General features: G+C 35.0%; 1 protein-coding gene across 1 annotated transcript; it reads left to right on the top strand.

Moving 5' to 3' along the window:
* Positions 1-14,467: 14,467 nt before the first annotated feature.
* On the top strand, positions 14,468-15,380 carry LOC142548150 (uncharacterized). The gene has a single exon (XM_075656482.1). It carries the CDS (start codon positions 14,498-14,500, stop codon positions 15,182-15,184), a length of 687 nt encoding a protein of 228 aa, XP_075512597.1. The 5' UTR covers positions 14,468-14,497; the 3' UTR covers positions 15,185-15,380.

Consider the following 15,380-nt stretch of genomic DNA (forward strand, 5'->3'; position numbering starts at 1 on the left):
AAACATTATAGAAAAATGACAAAATATTAGAAACAATTTATCCTAACATCATTATCCAACAAAAATAATATCAACTCTTTACTAATAATATTTTTCATTCCATACAACTAATATCATTCAACAAAGGTATATTATTATAACATCATAACAAAAAAATCATGTGTGTGTGTATATATGTATATATATATTAATCGAGTATTTGTGTCGGATATGGATATGATTTTTTAAAACCCGACTCCATCCCTCATACTGAAAATCGTCATACCCGATTATCGATTTTTTTAATTTGGGAATAAATCCCTTCCATACCTTCTTCCATCCGGGTTGGTATCGATTCTCTGTCGGGTTCAAAAGAGATTGTTATCACTAGTGGTGATTGTCCCAAAATCCCTAAATACTAACGAACTGTAATGACCCAAGTTTTTTTATGAATAAAGTATCATTTAAATGTGACTAATATGTCGTGAAGAGTCATTATTAAGAAAATCGAAGAAATTATTCAGCAACCAGTTTGGAACTACCTATTTGTTTAGACTTCAGACCTTCTAAAGCTAGGATCGAACCTCTCGAACCCACGCATCTAGCAAGACAGTTATGCATCCAATGAGTATATGTACGTTACAGTTTGGACCTTATGAACCATGGATCGGACCTTCCGATCTTCACCCTCCGATGAGGCGTCAGGGCGAGCATGACACATATGACTGTAGCTAGTTCGAACCTTCCAAACTCATCCTATAAATAGACAATGCGAGATTCATTTCACTTGCACCACTTTTGTACCTTTCACTCTCAAAATCTAGTGCAATTCTAGACTTTTCCGGCTGTTTCCTGTAGTAATCAGCGACTCAAAGATCGAGCGACAAAGCTATCGTGTCCAAAAGATTTTCGATGGACGAGTGTATAATTCGAGATCCCTAGTTATAATTGGGGGATAGTAGTTTAGAGCTATAAGCATGTGCAGATAGTAATATAAGTTTATTGGTTATGATGTATAGAAATAGGGTAGGCATTCCGGACTATAGTAGAGGTACGTGAGTATTGACCGAGATATCCAGCTGTCATGCATTTTTATGTGTTGCATTTTACTTGTCATATGATGCATGTTATAATTTCATGTTATATATGTGGTATGTTCATAACATGTTGAGCCTGATTATCCATTTATATAAGACTTGATCAACTAAGGGCCGCTCAACCCTATCTTGGATGAACGAGTGGCGAGAGCCACCCAGATTCAACGGACCAGTGTGCTACGGTGACCCAAAACATTTCAAGTCCAAGATCTCGATTGAGTGTGAGAGTCACCAACTGATTCATCGGAACAACGTGCTATTCACTCAGACGCCTCTAGACTAAGCATGAGTTTTCAATTTGATCCATTATCATAAGTTCATGATTCATATATGCACATATATGTTTGTATACTCATACATTATGTACTGGGTCACGTGGACTAAGCAGTGGGTTCAATAGAACGACGTCCTTACTTTTATCTTGGACACCTTATTCCCACAAGACAGATCTTAGTTTGGACGGGTCAGGTGGACTGAGCAGCGGCTTCTAGAATTTTTATCAGTTGTTTTGTTCATGATTTGCTTCAAAAATATTCGGTATGGTTGTAAGATTTTATTAAAGGCTACCACTCGTATCACGATGATATTTGGTTTATTATTATGTTGGTTTATGGATTTCATACTCTAATTATATTTGGTTTAAGTTTATTATGTATGCACAAAATATGTTAATATAGACGTTCCGTAAGATCACTACATAGAGATTCATTTATTTCAAGTTGTGCATAAAAAAAAATTTCTTTTTGAGATTTTTTTGACTCTTGCTAAAATATTTTGTTATTTTATGTTGTTTAAATTGGATCCTAGTATATATATTTCAATTAATGACAGTTTTAATTATTTCTCAGTGACATTTTTGATGTAACACTAAATACATGAACCTTATATATGACAAATAACAAAAATCGAAAACAAAAATATCTGAGTAAAGCTGAGTGGTTGTACACCATAAAAATATTATAGTATAATTTTTTTCATCTTCCTGTGGTTTTACCTTAATAATTTTCAGGGTTTTTCACATAAATCTCGATGTCCAACTGTTAGGATCGGTTAATATGGGTAAAGTTTTTAGAAGAAGAGTTTGAATAAACACTTGGGTTTTTTGAAGTATTTTTCGAATGTGAATAATTTTTTTGAGAAACTGATCCGGAAATCTTGTACGTCAATAACGATCAGTTAACTGAGATAGTGCGGAAATATACTGAAGAAGAGATTTGAATATTTTGGCTAAGGTACTGTGATAACTAAATGAACAAGAAAAGCTGACACAAGGAATTTTATGGATTTTCAGAGACTTCAAATCCTCCTAGATCACCCTTTCTATCTCAATGTTATGTATTCACTAAAAAACTTTTAAATAATTACAATACAATGTAATAAATCACTTCAGTTTCGACTAAAATACTGCTAAACTGAAACTCTTAGTTTTACTTACAGAATTTATCAGTTGAAAACTGAATAACTCAAATGAGTAGCCTAACTGCTACGAATAACTTAGTGTAGTGTGAGCTTAATATTGCGATTTGCAAATTGACTATAAGCTTGAAATTGAATCGCAACTTATTGGTCATTCATAATCATTTTTCGTAAGAATGTTAACCACTTCACAACTGAATTCCTCAGCTATATATAGTCTTTGATTTCAACTATCACATTGAATTCATTTAATATTTATTATCCGTTGAATCGTCTTTTAGTTCATATAGACAATTTTTCTGACAAAGGTACGATATATCATACTGTTATGCTTAGTTTGTTCTGCTTTGGTACAGAGTGTCAGTTTGTTTGTTGAGATTCAAAACTGTAATTAATGACGTTGCCAACTGATTAGGATTCAAACTGATCGAATGATCAGTTCAGCTAGTCTAAATTAGTTCTAACTGATATCCTTTTAGTTTGAACGCTTTTATAGCTTCAGTTTCAGTTTTCAGTTATTCTATACCAGTTCACATTCAATTATGCTCTTCAGATCTAGTATTGCTCAATTTGTCTATCTTCGAATCATCATTTTTTAGACTTATTAATACTTTTGAGAACTCTTAGTTTATTTACTTTAGTTTAATTCGTCCATTTCAGTCCAATAAGTCTCATTCAGTTCTGATATCAAAGTTTCTTTCAGTTTAGTTACTGTTCAGTTCAGGTCTTTAGTTCTGTTAGTGATCAGTTTGTCAAACTCTGAAATTTATAATTTCCAACACCAAATTTATTATTTATTTTCATGTTTATATCTCAAGAATGGGACCAACAAGTATTATCAGTGTCTTGGTTTAAAATTTCTTAAAATTTTGAATATGCCCTGTGGTTGCAACCTAAACTGATCTTCCACATGAGAAAAAAATTTTTTGAGATTTTTTTTAGAGGGGATTATTTTGTCCATTCTACTAAATTATTGTAGACATAATGATGGACAGTTACTGGATAACAAAGTCCAATGAAGCAATTTTATGTTGTGAAAAATAAAGGTACAAACAATTTTAAGAAAGGAAAATTGTTTGACAGCTATTGGAGATAAACCAGTGAAAATAACGGACAATGGAAAGTAGAATGAGATGAATGATAATGTTTTTGTAAATTTACACTTGGCTATAGCAAACCAAGTACTGACAAGTATCTCTGAGATAAAAACAGAAAAAGTTATGTGAGATATTCTCACAAAGGTGTACGAGGTCAAGTCACTACACAACAAGATTTTTCCAAAGATAAGACTTTATACTCTTCAAATGAAGGAATCATCTTAAATTACCGATAATATCAACACTAAATACTCTATTTGTCCAAATCACTTCTCCGGGACATAAAATAGAGGAAAATAAACGTGCAGAGCTTCTACTTCAAAGTTTACCAGATTCATATGATCAACTTAACCAACAATATTCTTATGGACTCTCTAAAATTCGACAATGTCTTAGCTACGGTTCTTGGAGAAGAAATTCGATGTAAAATAAAGAAGATAGGTTGGTAACTTCGAAGCAGGCAGAGGCTTTACCGATGATAAGAGGAAGATTTATGGGTCATGATTCCAGTGGGAGCCAAAGACGAGGTAGATCAAAGTTAAGAAGTAAGAATAAAAATATTTACAGCTTTAAATGTGGTGGTAAGGGCACTTCAAGAAAGAGTGCACAAATATCGAGAGGAGTTCTCAAGGAAATTTGGCTAGTACTTCAAGAGGTGGTGAAATATTATTCAGCGAAACGACAACTGTTGTAAAAGGCAAACACCAATTTTGTGACACATGGATTATGGATTCAGGAGCGATGTGGCACATGACGTCTCAGAAAAAATAGTTTAATCATTATGAACCACTCTCAAGAGGATCTGTATTCATGGAAAATTATCATGCTTTGGAAATAGCCGGGCCGGTACTATCAAAATAAAAATATTTGATGGCACCATTCGCACCATACATGAGGTAGGACATGTGAAGGAAATGAAGAAAAATCTTTTGTCTTTGGGTCAATTGGATGATATCGGGTGCAAAACCCATATAGAGAACGAGATCATGAAAATTGTTAATGGTGTGCTTGTGGTTAGGAAGGAGGAAAAAGTTGTTGCAAATCTATATGTACTTTTGATAAAAACACACAAAGAGACGTAACTAGATGTTGCATCAATTGGTTCAGGAGAAGATTGACAATTCTATAGCATAGAAAGCTCAGGCATATATCAGAACAAGGTTTAAAAATTCTCTCAGAATGGAAGCTGCTGTCGGAACTTAAAAAGTGTCACTGCCTTTCTGTGAGCATTGTGTTACCAGTAAACAACACATATTAAAGTTTGGCACTTCCAATGCCAAAATCAAAAACATAGTGGAGCTGATTCATTCGGATGTTTGGTAGGCACCGGTTGTATCCCTAGGAGGAGCGAGATACTTTGTCTCATTCATTGATGATTTTTCTAGGAGATTTTGGGTGTATCCAATCAATAAGAAATCAGATGTTTTCTAGATCTTCAAAAATTTCAAAACACGGGTTGAATTTGATTCTGAAAATAAAATCAAGTGTTTGAGGACTAACAATAGAGGAGAATACATTAATGACGAATTTGATGCATTTTGTCAACATGAGGACATCAAAAGACAATTTACGACGGCTTACACACCTCAATAGAATGGAGTGGAAAAGTGGATGAACATGACCATGTTGGACAAAATAAGAGCCATGTTGAAGACTGTGGGTCTAGATAAGTCATTTTGGGCAGAAGCAATTAAAACTACTTGTTATATTATCAATCGTTCTCCTTCAGTGCCAATTGATATGAAGACTCCAATGGAGATGTGGACTGGGAAGCCGACTGATTATTCTTATTTTCATATATTTGGAAGTTCTGTGTATGTTCTGTAAAATGATCAAGAAATATCGAAGTTGAATTCGAAATACAGAAAATATATTTTCTTAGGATATGCTGATGGAGTAAAGGAGTTTCGCTTGTGGGATCCTACTATCCACAATCTTGTCATCAACAGAGAAGTTATCTTTGAGGAAGATAAAGTAAAAGGATACAAAAGCACACCGAATTCAGAAAATACTATATTTTAGGTGGAAATGAACACGGACGAAGATCAAATTTCTTGTGAAAAAGTACCATAGCACGATGAACAAGAACACGAGTCAGAGATTTCCAATGTGAGGCAGTCAATTTGAGACAGAAAACCACCGGGTTGGCTTTCAGATTATATCACTGAAATCAATATTGCATATTGTCTATTAATAGAGGATGGTGAGACATCAAGTTTCCATGAGACTACTCAAAGCTCGGATGTATCCCCGTGGATGACAACAATGTAGGAAGAATTGGAAGTATTGGACAAGAATAAACTTGAGATCTTGTTATAATACCACGAGGGAGAAAATTCATTGGTAACAAATGAGTCTATAAAATCAAGCGTGATGACAATAATCAAGTTGAGCAGTATCATGCTAGATTTGTGGTAAAAGGTATACTCAGAAAGAATGTATTGACTTCAATGAGATATTTTCTCCTGTTGTTCGACTTACAATAGTCAGAGTAGTGTTGGCATTGTGAGTGATGTTTGACCTACATCTAGAACAGCTAGATGTGAAAACGACATTTATTCAACGAGATCTTGAAAAAAAAAATCTATATGCTCTGACCAGAAGGTTTTGCAGAAATAAGCAAAGAGAACTTAGTTTGCAGATTGAACAAATCTCTGTACGATCTCAAACAGACACCGATGTGTTGATACAAGAGATTTGATGCCTATATTATGAGCCATGGATACAACAGAATGAATGCAGGCCCTTGTACATATTTCAAGAGATTTGGTAATGATTATTTCATTTTTCTGTTTTATGGGATGACATGTTGGTAGTAGGCCCAAACAGAGATCAGGTCCAAGGATCGAAGACACAGTTGGCTAGGAAATTTGATATGAAGGACTTTGGATCAGAAAAAAATATTATAGGGATGCAAGTTCACCGAGATAGAAGTAACAAAAATATTTGGCTTTCCTAGAAAAATTATTTGAAGAAAGTCTTGCAACGCTTCAACATGCAAGATAATAAGTCAATATCGACCCCTTTTCCTATTAGCTTCAATTTATTCTTCGAGATATGTCTTAGCAATGAAGTAGAGATGATAAATATGTCTTAAGTACCATATGCATCAGGAGTGGAAAGTTTGATGTTCACCGTGATTTGTACAAGACCGGACATTGCTCAAGAAGTTAGAGCAGTTAGTCGGTATATGGAGAATCCTGGACGAGAGCATTGGAGCATTGTTAAGAGGACCCTTAGATACATTAAGAGTACCTCAAATGCTGTATTATTATTGAGGATCAGATTTTACACTCAGGGGCTGTGTCGATTCATATTATGCAGGTGATCCTGATAAAATAAAATCTACTACTGGTTATGAGTTTAGACTTGCAGAGGGAGCAGTAAGATGAGTTTCAAAACTGCAAACAGTTGTGACGTTATCTACAACGGAGGCAGAATATGGCAGCTACTCAATCATGTAAGGAGTCAATATGAATTAAAAGGTTATTGAAGGATATCGAGCACAAACAAGATAATTTTCATTTGTTTTGTGACAGTTAAAGTGCCTTGCACGCCGCAAGGAATCCAACCTTTCATTTTAGAACTAAACACATTGGAGTTCAATTTCACTTTGTTTGAGAAGCAGTAGAAGAAGGAAGTATGGATATGCAGAAGATTCCTACAAAGAATAATATAGCTGATTTTCTGACCAAGCCAGTGAACATTGATAAGTTTGAGTGGTGTCGATCCTTAAGTGACCTACCATAAACATAAGCAGTAGAGAATGATTAGATTGAAAGAATGTGTGAAGAAATGTTTGACTCTCAATCAAATCTCGAAGTGAGGGAAATCTCGGCAAATCATGTAAGAGATTTGCACAAAGTCAAAAGGTAGGGCTGCACATTTATTATATTAGGTAGAATATTTGAATATTTGTATCTATAACGTCCAAAAATCAATCTACGTAAACCACATGCATGCAAATGAATTAAATTACATAATTGTTTTAGTTAATTTATTTTAAATGCTTTCGTGATACTTATTATATGATTAAATGTATGATTGCATCATTAAATGATTATATGGCATGATTTCATAAAATTGAATAATTTTACCTGAATATTCGATAATAGGTTGGGGAAAGAGATCAGGGACAACCAAAACAAAATAGATATTTTTTAATAAATATTTTCAAGGCTTATTAATATGATTAAAAATAATTAAATTTTTCTAAAAATTATAGAATTCAAATTATTTTACGAGACGAACTCGATTTTATCCGGGAAGCCGGTTTTAGGCAAATAAGGAACTTTTAAAATATCAAATGTATTATTTTTGAAAACTAATTTTTTATAAAATTTATTTTTTAATTAAATATGTGTTATTGGGCCCAAATTACTTAAGATTAAAAGGCCCAAATATCCCTAAACAAAAAACCCAAAAACCATAAACCTTTAACATGCAAATTTTTGAAAATTATATATAAAAAAAGATTTCTAGGGCTTCTTGGACACCATTCAGCTGAAAACAATTCACACACCACACCTACATATTTTTTAGAATTTGGAGGAGGAAAAACAAGGAGTGTTTGTTCCCCGTTCGCTCTTCTTCCCGCCCCACACCGACGATCGCATATTCGAACGTTCTAAAATGCAAAGCACGTTTATAAACTCCCTTGATGCATCATTCAATCCATAATATGCATGTTTTGTTTATTTTTCATGAAACATATTGGAGTTTAAATTGCGTATCTTTTTGACGATTATTTTTAAAGTTTTGAATGTTTTTATGTATGTACAAACGTGTTATTATTTCCAACGAGTACGATACCAACATAGGATGATTTATGGATATAACAAGGACGATATATGGTGGAAATGAAGGCTGGAATCGAGCTGGGCTAGGAAGAAACGAGTATAGGGTTTCCTCATGTGTTGTGTGATGTTTGGGGTCGGCTAGGAGGGGAACTCAAGTGCGGCTCGGCCAAGGCTTGGGCAGGGGCCGTTCTGGATGTGGTTCAGTGTTAGGAGGAGTCCTAGCATGGATAGGACTCATGTACAGTCAGTGGGGAAGAGTCCATGCATGCAAGGACTCTCCCCATGCGTGAATAGGGTGCGGTCGCCTTCAGCTATTCTGTTGAAGGTAAAGGCTGGGCTAGGATGGTCTAAGCTAGTCCAGTAGAGTCTAGGGAGGATGTTCAAGGGTCGGGTCAGGGGCTGGTGCATGGTGGCTCGACCAAAGCTTGAGGGAAATCGTGCGGCTCTTGTTCTTGTGCACAAGAGCGTCGTACGTGGGCTATGGGCTCGTGCATGGTCTAGGTTGGTTCGGTAGGGTCCTAGGAGGTCTGTCAAGGGATGGCTTGAGGTGGCTCGGTCATGGTTCAAGAAAAAAACGAAGGTCGCTCGAAAAGAACATGCTAGGGTTCGATTAAGTGGAATTAAGGATCAAGGGTTCGAACCATGGTCAACGAGGGTCTGTTCATGGTTCATGAGGGTAGTTTAGATATAAAAAGTCTATGTTTTGAAAATATTAAAGTTTGAATTAATTTGGGAATCAAATGCTCTTCAAATTAATAATTAAATAATTAAAACGAAAGCCTCGAATTTAAGCCAAATAAAAATATTAAAAATTTAATTTAAGCTTAAATAATTATTTGGGCTGTTCTAGAGTCAACGGACGTAAGAAAATGTCAAAAACGAGAAATTTTACGTCCGGGGGAAATACAGTCATTTTACACCTAGGTTAGTACGAAAAGGCTTGGCAGCGTCCTGAAGGGTCATAACACATGTTAAAATATATATTACAATGAATTTGATGAAAATTTGAAATTTTGTGATTTATGGTAAAGCTGTGCAATTTTTACTGTAAAAATATTATTTTTGGAAAGTCATGATATTTTATGAAATAAAAAGGAAAGGAAATTTTTTTTGAATGATGTGAATTGACTGTAACAAAAGAGGATATATGATTTTTGAAAATATCGTGAGGGAGAAGGCCCCAGAGGGAGCCTGTTTACGGGACAAGGCACGGAGAGAGCCTAACGATCGTATTTCTATTCTTTTTACGTCGGTGCCTGGTGCCCGTCTCCATACGCAATGGTGAGCTAAGACTGATCAGTCGACTAGAGGATAAAGGGCTAGTCACTTTCAAGGATCAAACTTTACCCAAAATGATAAATGACTAACAGCTCTACGATTCTATGATTTTACGATTTATGATCTATTTATGATAAAAATGCTATTTTAAATAAAAGTAAGTTTTAGTGTATGTGCTTGTATATGTATTGTTTGCTACTCATGTTTAGGACATGCTGAGTCATTATACTCACTAGGGTTGAATGCTGCAGGTGATGATAGTGAAAGAGGCGCTGACGCTTGAGTGGATCGAGGCAGACAATACACTCCCGATGGTCATTTATTTTTTGCATTAGTTTGATAGTTAGAAGATTGAAAAGATGTTTGTCAATGATTTATTAGAAATATTCTTTTATGCTTTATTTTGATGTTAATTGATCTTGTTAAAGGTTGAGGTTGAATTTTGTTAATTGATGGTAGGGATTTTTATGCACTTGAGATTTTTAAATGTTAAATTATTTTGATTTATGGAAATGATAATTTATGGTTAAAGGGTAAACTTTCGAAATCATGTTTATAAAAAAAAAATTAGTAGAATTTTAAAGTTAAAAAACGAGAGTCGTTTCCATGTTTGAATATTAGGCAGCATATTTGAATATTTGTATTCATATTCAAACGATGAAAATGTGCAGATGTTTCTTGCGTTCAGACGAGGAAGAGCTCCTATAAATAGGTGCATAAATTCACCTCATTCTCATCTCATTCTCAGTTCTTGTAGCGCACTTACCCGAGCCACTACTAAACAAACTAATAGGCATGCAAAATTAAAACTTAATAACAACAATTAAACAGCGGAAATCAAATAACTTAATCATCTTACAACCCAAACGAAAACATAACAATAACGGCAGTGTTAAACATTCAAACAATCATATCGAAAACATAATACTGCATGAACGACAAACCAAATAAAACCTCCACAAGATCACCACCGAAAACCCAACCGCTCTACCCACTGCCTTGGCCATCCGAACCGTCAAACCTAACGCCTGTCCCATGGAATGGGGTGTCCAAGATGAAAACAAGGACGTGAGCGACAATCGCCCAATACGAGAGTGTACGAGAATATAAACTGATATGATGCATGTGAAATGCAGTATGCTCGGATATCAAGGATCAAATCAAGAATCCCATTCTCGGTCTAGGGCGCCTAAGTGTGTAGTCTCTGATATGCCCTATGCATTTTTTGGCTCCCACACTCATCATCAAGACGTGGACCTAAATGTCCACATCATCAGAGCCCGTGGGTGCCATCGGACATTGTAGTTCTCGATGACCCACCGTCCACAATACAGAGTAAAGCTGAGCGGCCCCAACAAACGAGGTATATTTCAAAAGATATCATGTTAAATATGTAGCATATTAGTGTGTATATTACGCTTTGGATATCTCAGTCAGTACATCACGTATCTCATTAAAAAAATCTGACTGAAAGCTCTGAACCTAGACAATACCAATGTAATGATATCACTAACATCTTGAATTATAAAATATGCTCCAAAGTTCTTTCTAATGTTTCTTAAATCACTATTTAAAGTTTTACGATTATAACAGCCTCCTTTGTCAGCCCGCTGATGATATCTCGATCCCAGTTCACCGACCTCTCCTCGAATTGACACTAGCTCCAAAACTTCCCGACATTAAAGTGCCCTAGAAATGGGCTAAAAAACCTAAGGTATAAGGCTAAAATTATCTTTGAAGGAAGCGGTGTAGGAAACGAAGGAAATTGACTTTCATTTATAGGTTGCATCCGGACTAATTCAGAAAATCCGAATCAATCTTATCTGCCACATGTCAGAATGACATTTGTATAGTTGGATTTCTCGGGATAATGTAATATGAAGTAGATTGGGTTGTTCATTTTAAATTTGGTGGATCCCAACAAGTTGATCCCGAATTATCAATTCCTTAATAATGCTTAATTAACAACCCTTGAATCATTTTTTAATTAGTACTTCATTCAAAATAAGGATTCGTGTCATTACATCCTCCCCTCCTTACAAAGATTTCGTCCTCGAAATCAGAGCTGAAGTATAATACAACTGAATAAAATGCAACCCGTGATTACAAAGATACAACTCAAAACAAATGTGGATACTCTGAGCGCATACGACTCTCTAATTCCCAACTCGCTTTTGTACCTCGGCGTTGCCATTGCACTAGAACAAATGGAATGGTCTTGTTTCTGAGCTTCTTCTCTTTCCTACCTAGGATTAAAAGCGGCTGCTCGACATAAGTCAAGTCTTATTCAAGTTGAACATCTGTCGGACCAAGAACGTGCGATTCATCTGCTACATACCGTCGTAGAAACGATACATGAATGACATTATGAATGTGTGATAGATATGACGGTAAAGCCAATCGATACGCCAAATTTCCAACACATTCCAAAATCCCGAAGGTCCGATGAATCTTGGGGCTAATTTTCCCTTGAGTCCAAATCTCATCACTCAGCATAATGGTGAAACTTTAAGGAAATTTTTTTCTCCGGACTGAAATTGTAGGGGTCTACGCTTGATATTCCGCATAACTCGATTGACGACCTTGTGCAGTTTTAATTATCTTCTTGATCAATTCCACTTGTTCAATTGCTTGTTGCACTAATTTAGATACTTGCACTTGTCGTTCTCCTATTTTGTCCCAAAACAATGGAATACGACAACGTCTATCATACAATGCTTCAAACTGAGTCATACCAATGCTGTTGTGGTCGTTATTGTTATATACAAACTCCACAAACGACAGATGATCATGCCATCCTGGTCCAAAATCCAAAGCACAAGCACGTAACATGTCCTCGAGTGTCTGAATAGTCCTCTCAGATTGACTATCGGTCTCTGGATGATAGGCAGTACTCAGACTCAATGTTGTTCCCAACACTTTTTGAAAACTTCACAGAACCCATCTATTTTATTTCCCTCTACTTTTATATAATTAAATTAAATATATATGGGATTGATACTTAATTTCATGCCATTCAACAAGTTTCTATGGTAAAACAATTATCAGAACAACATATGAAAACTCTACAACTAATTAAACATTGAATCCCAGTAATTTTATAATGAAATCGACAATCCAAAGATATAGAGAGAAAATCACAATGATCATCTGTAGTCGGCGGTCGGGAGTCATATTGTGCGAGTAAATGATCCATATCGAGGCTTCAAAGCTGACCCATAATCAGCGCAATCCGATCCGACCCTTTCGATGTTATCCTTCTCCTTCTTTCTTCCCTCTCCATTTCTCTGCGTATGTGTGTGATCCAATCAATGGTAAATAGGTACGCATGGATCCACTGGAGAATTTTCGGCTAGTCCACGTGAGTACGTACACCTAATGCTCGTATACTGTTCTATCCCATAAACTGATTTTTTTTTTGTGTTCAAATAATAAAATCATTTTCTTGTCTAAAAAAACAACATTATTTTAAAAGATATATTACTATCGAATATTTTACACGGTTAAAATTACAGTTTTTTTTTTTCCAAAAATTTTGAAGCATGAATATTTTTCGACAATCCAAGTAAAAAGATGAGCCACGTGGTATAATAATAAAACTAATTAAAAGAAAACAACTCCTTGTTTAACGCTATATTAATTAGTTTTCTCTTGATTATACATTTTTCACTGAAAAACTTGCAACTTTATTAATGTATAATCAAATCGTTGATTACAAGATTGACCAATCAAGAGGGAAAATTCTCAGGCACACAACATAATGGTGCATGGTAAGAAACAACAAAATTCGCTAAATCGTAGGCTACTTTAATAATTATTTGTCTAACATGACCTTTTTCTCTTGGTTATTAAATAACTCTAGTTATAAGTTTGTCTAAAACCATAAGTAATATAAACATTTTTCCCATGAGGGAGAAGTGTGTGTTCTTTTAGAGTGAGTATATGCACAATTTTAATTTCCAATACTGATTTATATCTTTTTGTCTTTAGAAAATCATACTGTCAGAATTATATTCGTTTTGAGTATTATAAATTTTAGTAATTGATTAGCCATTAATACACATTTATAGTAGCAACTTTCAGTCTATCTATCTTCAAATATTACATGAAATCAGTTAAATCCTAAATCATACGTACTATTGATATGTAATATAATAATTAATAAAAACTACCAAAAAATCTCATGAAATTTATTTAATAATCAATATAAATATATGAAATTTTGAATAGATTTCAAATCCAAATTTATTTTTTGAAAAGAAAAATTATATCTTTTATATTCGATAAATCGCACACTTTGAATAAAGTTTATTGACAAAAAAAATTGGAAAAACATCCTTTTGCGTATCTAGTTATTTCGGCCAACATATCAAAGGGTTCGTTTACTGCATCATTATTTTTCTTTTGAAAAAGGAAAAATATAACGAATATTAATAAAAAAAGGTCAATAAAATATAAAAAAGAAAATTTTCCAAAATACGAAGGTAAATATATATTGAACAGTTCTTATATATTATATTTATATTCGTGAAACGAATTGACCTAATCTATATATACAAAAATAATACATGGATTGGATTAAAAACTTGTCTCACAAAATTAAGACATGAGACAATCTTATAAAATATTTTGTCATATTTTAATTAAAATTATTTACCCGTTCTATTTAATGGCATGTGGAAACAGTACCCTTTATTATTTCACATTTAATGTCGTACCAAAGTTTATCTTCCATATTTCACTATAAATATCAGTCCCCCTTTCTTGTAATTTCTCACCCAAAAAAAAATAATTAAATAAATTAAAAGAAAATTATTTTTCATTAAAAGAAATGCCAAAGCAAATTCAGAAATCAGTTCGAGAATGCATTTCGAAGATCAAGATTTCCGATGAACAAATTCAATCCCGAAGTTGCAGGCGCACCAAAACGCCGTCGTTTGACGTCCATGCGAAGCGGAACGAAAGCGACGCCGTTACGTTATCGGACGTAGATCAATTCTTGTATGAGAATTTCAGTTCTCTTTATCTGGAGGAGCGCGAAGAAGGAACCGGGAACAGACGCAAAACTACCTCGTTCCTGTTCGAATCTCCGAAATTACTCGATCCTCCGCCTCCACCAGAGACCCTACGACGCTCGGGTAGGTTTTTCGTCGCCTCCGGTTCTTCGAGCTCGCTGATCACGGATGAAGCGTGTTCTTCCCCAGCCTCCGCCGCGGAGGAGTCGGAGGAGAACACAGAGGAAGATGGAAAGGCGACGGACAATTTCATAGTCATCTTCACGCATTCCCCCAGTCCTTACGAGGATTTCCGGCGATCGATGCAGGAGATGGCGGAGGCACGTGTGGCGCAGGCCGGGAAAGTGGACTGGGATTTTCTGGAGGAGCTTTTGTTTTGTTATCTGGATCTGAATAACAAGAAGTCGCATAGGTATATCTTGCACGCGTTCGTGGATCTGATCGTGGTTCTGCGGGGGAATCCGGGCAAGATTACGGCGAGTCGTCTGGCGTGGAACGGCTGAGGTGGTAGAAGACAAAAAGGGGGTGATGTAATATTGCATGCATGAATTTTATTTAGTTAAAAAAAATTGAAAAAATTTATATAAATAAATAAAGTTGTGGTTGTATATAATAATATACCGAAAAAAAAAATTTCAAACCATTTTACAACTTAGGTTTGTGAGATGGACCTTCTACTCGGATCAATCCATGAAAATA

Source organism: Primulina tabacum, chromosome 6, assembly GCF_025594145.1.
Source record: "Primulina tabacum isolate GXHZ01 chromosome 6, ASM2559414v2, whole genome shotgun sequence".
Taxonomy (NCBI): Eukaryota; Viridiplantae; Streptophyta; class Magnoliopsida; order Lamiales; family Gesneriaceae; genus Primulina; species Primulina tabacum.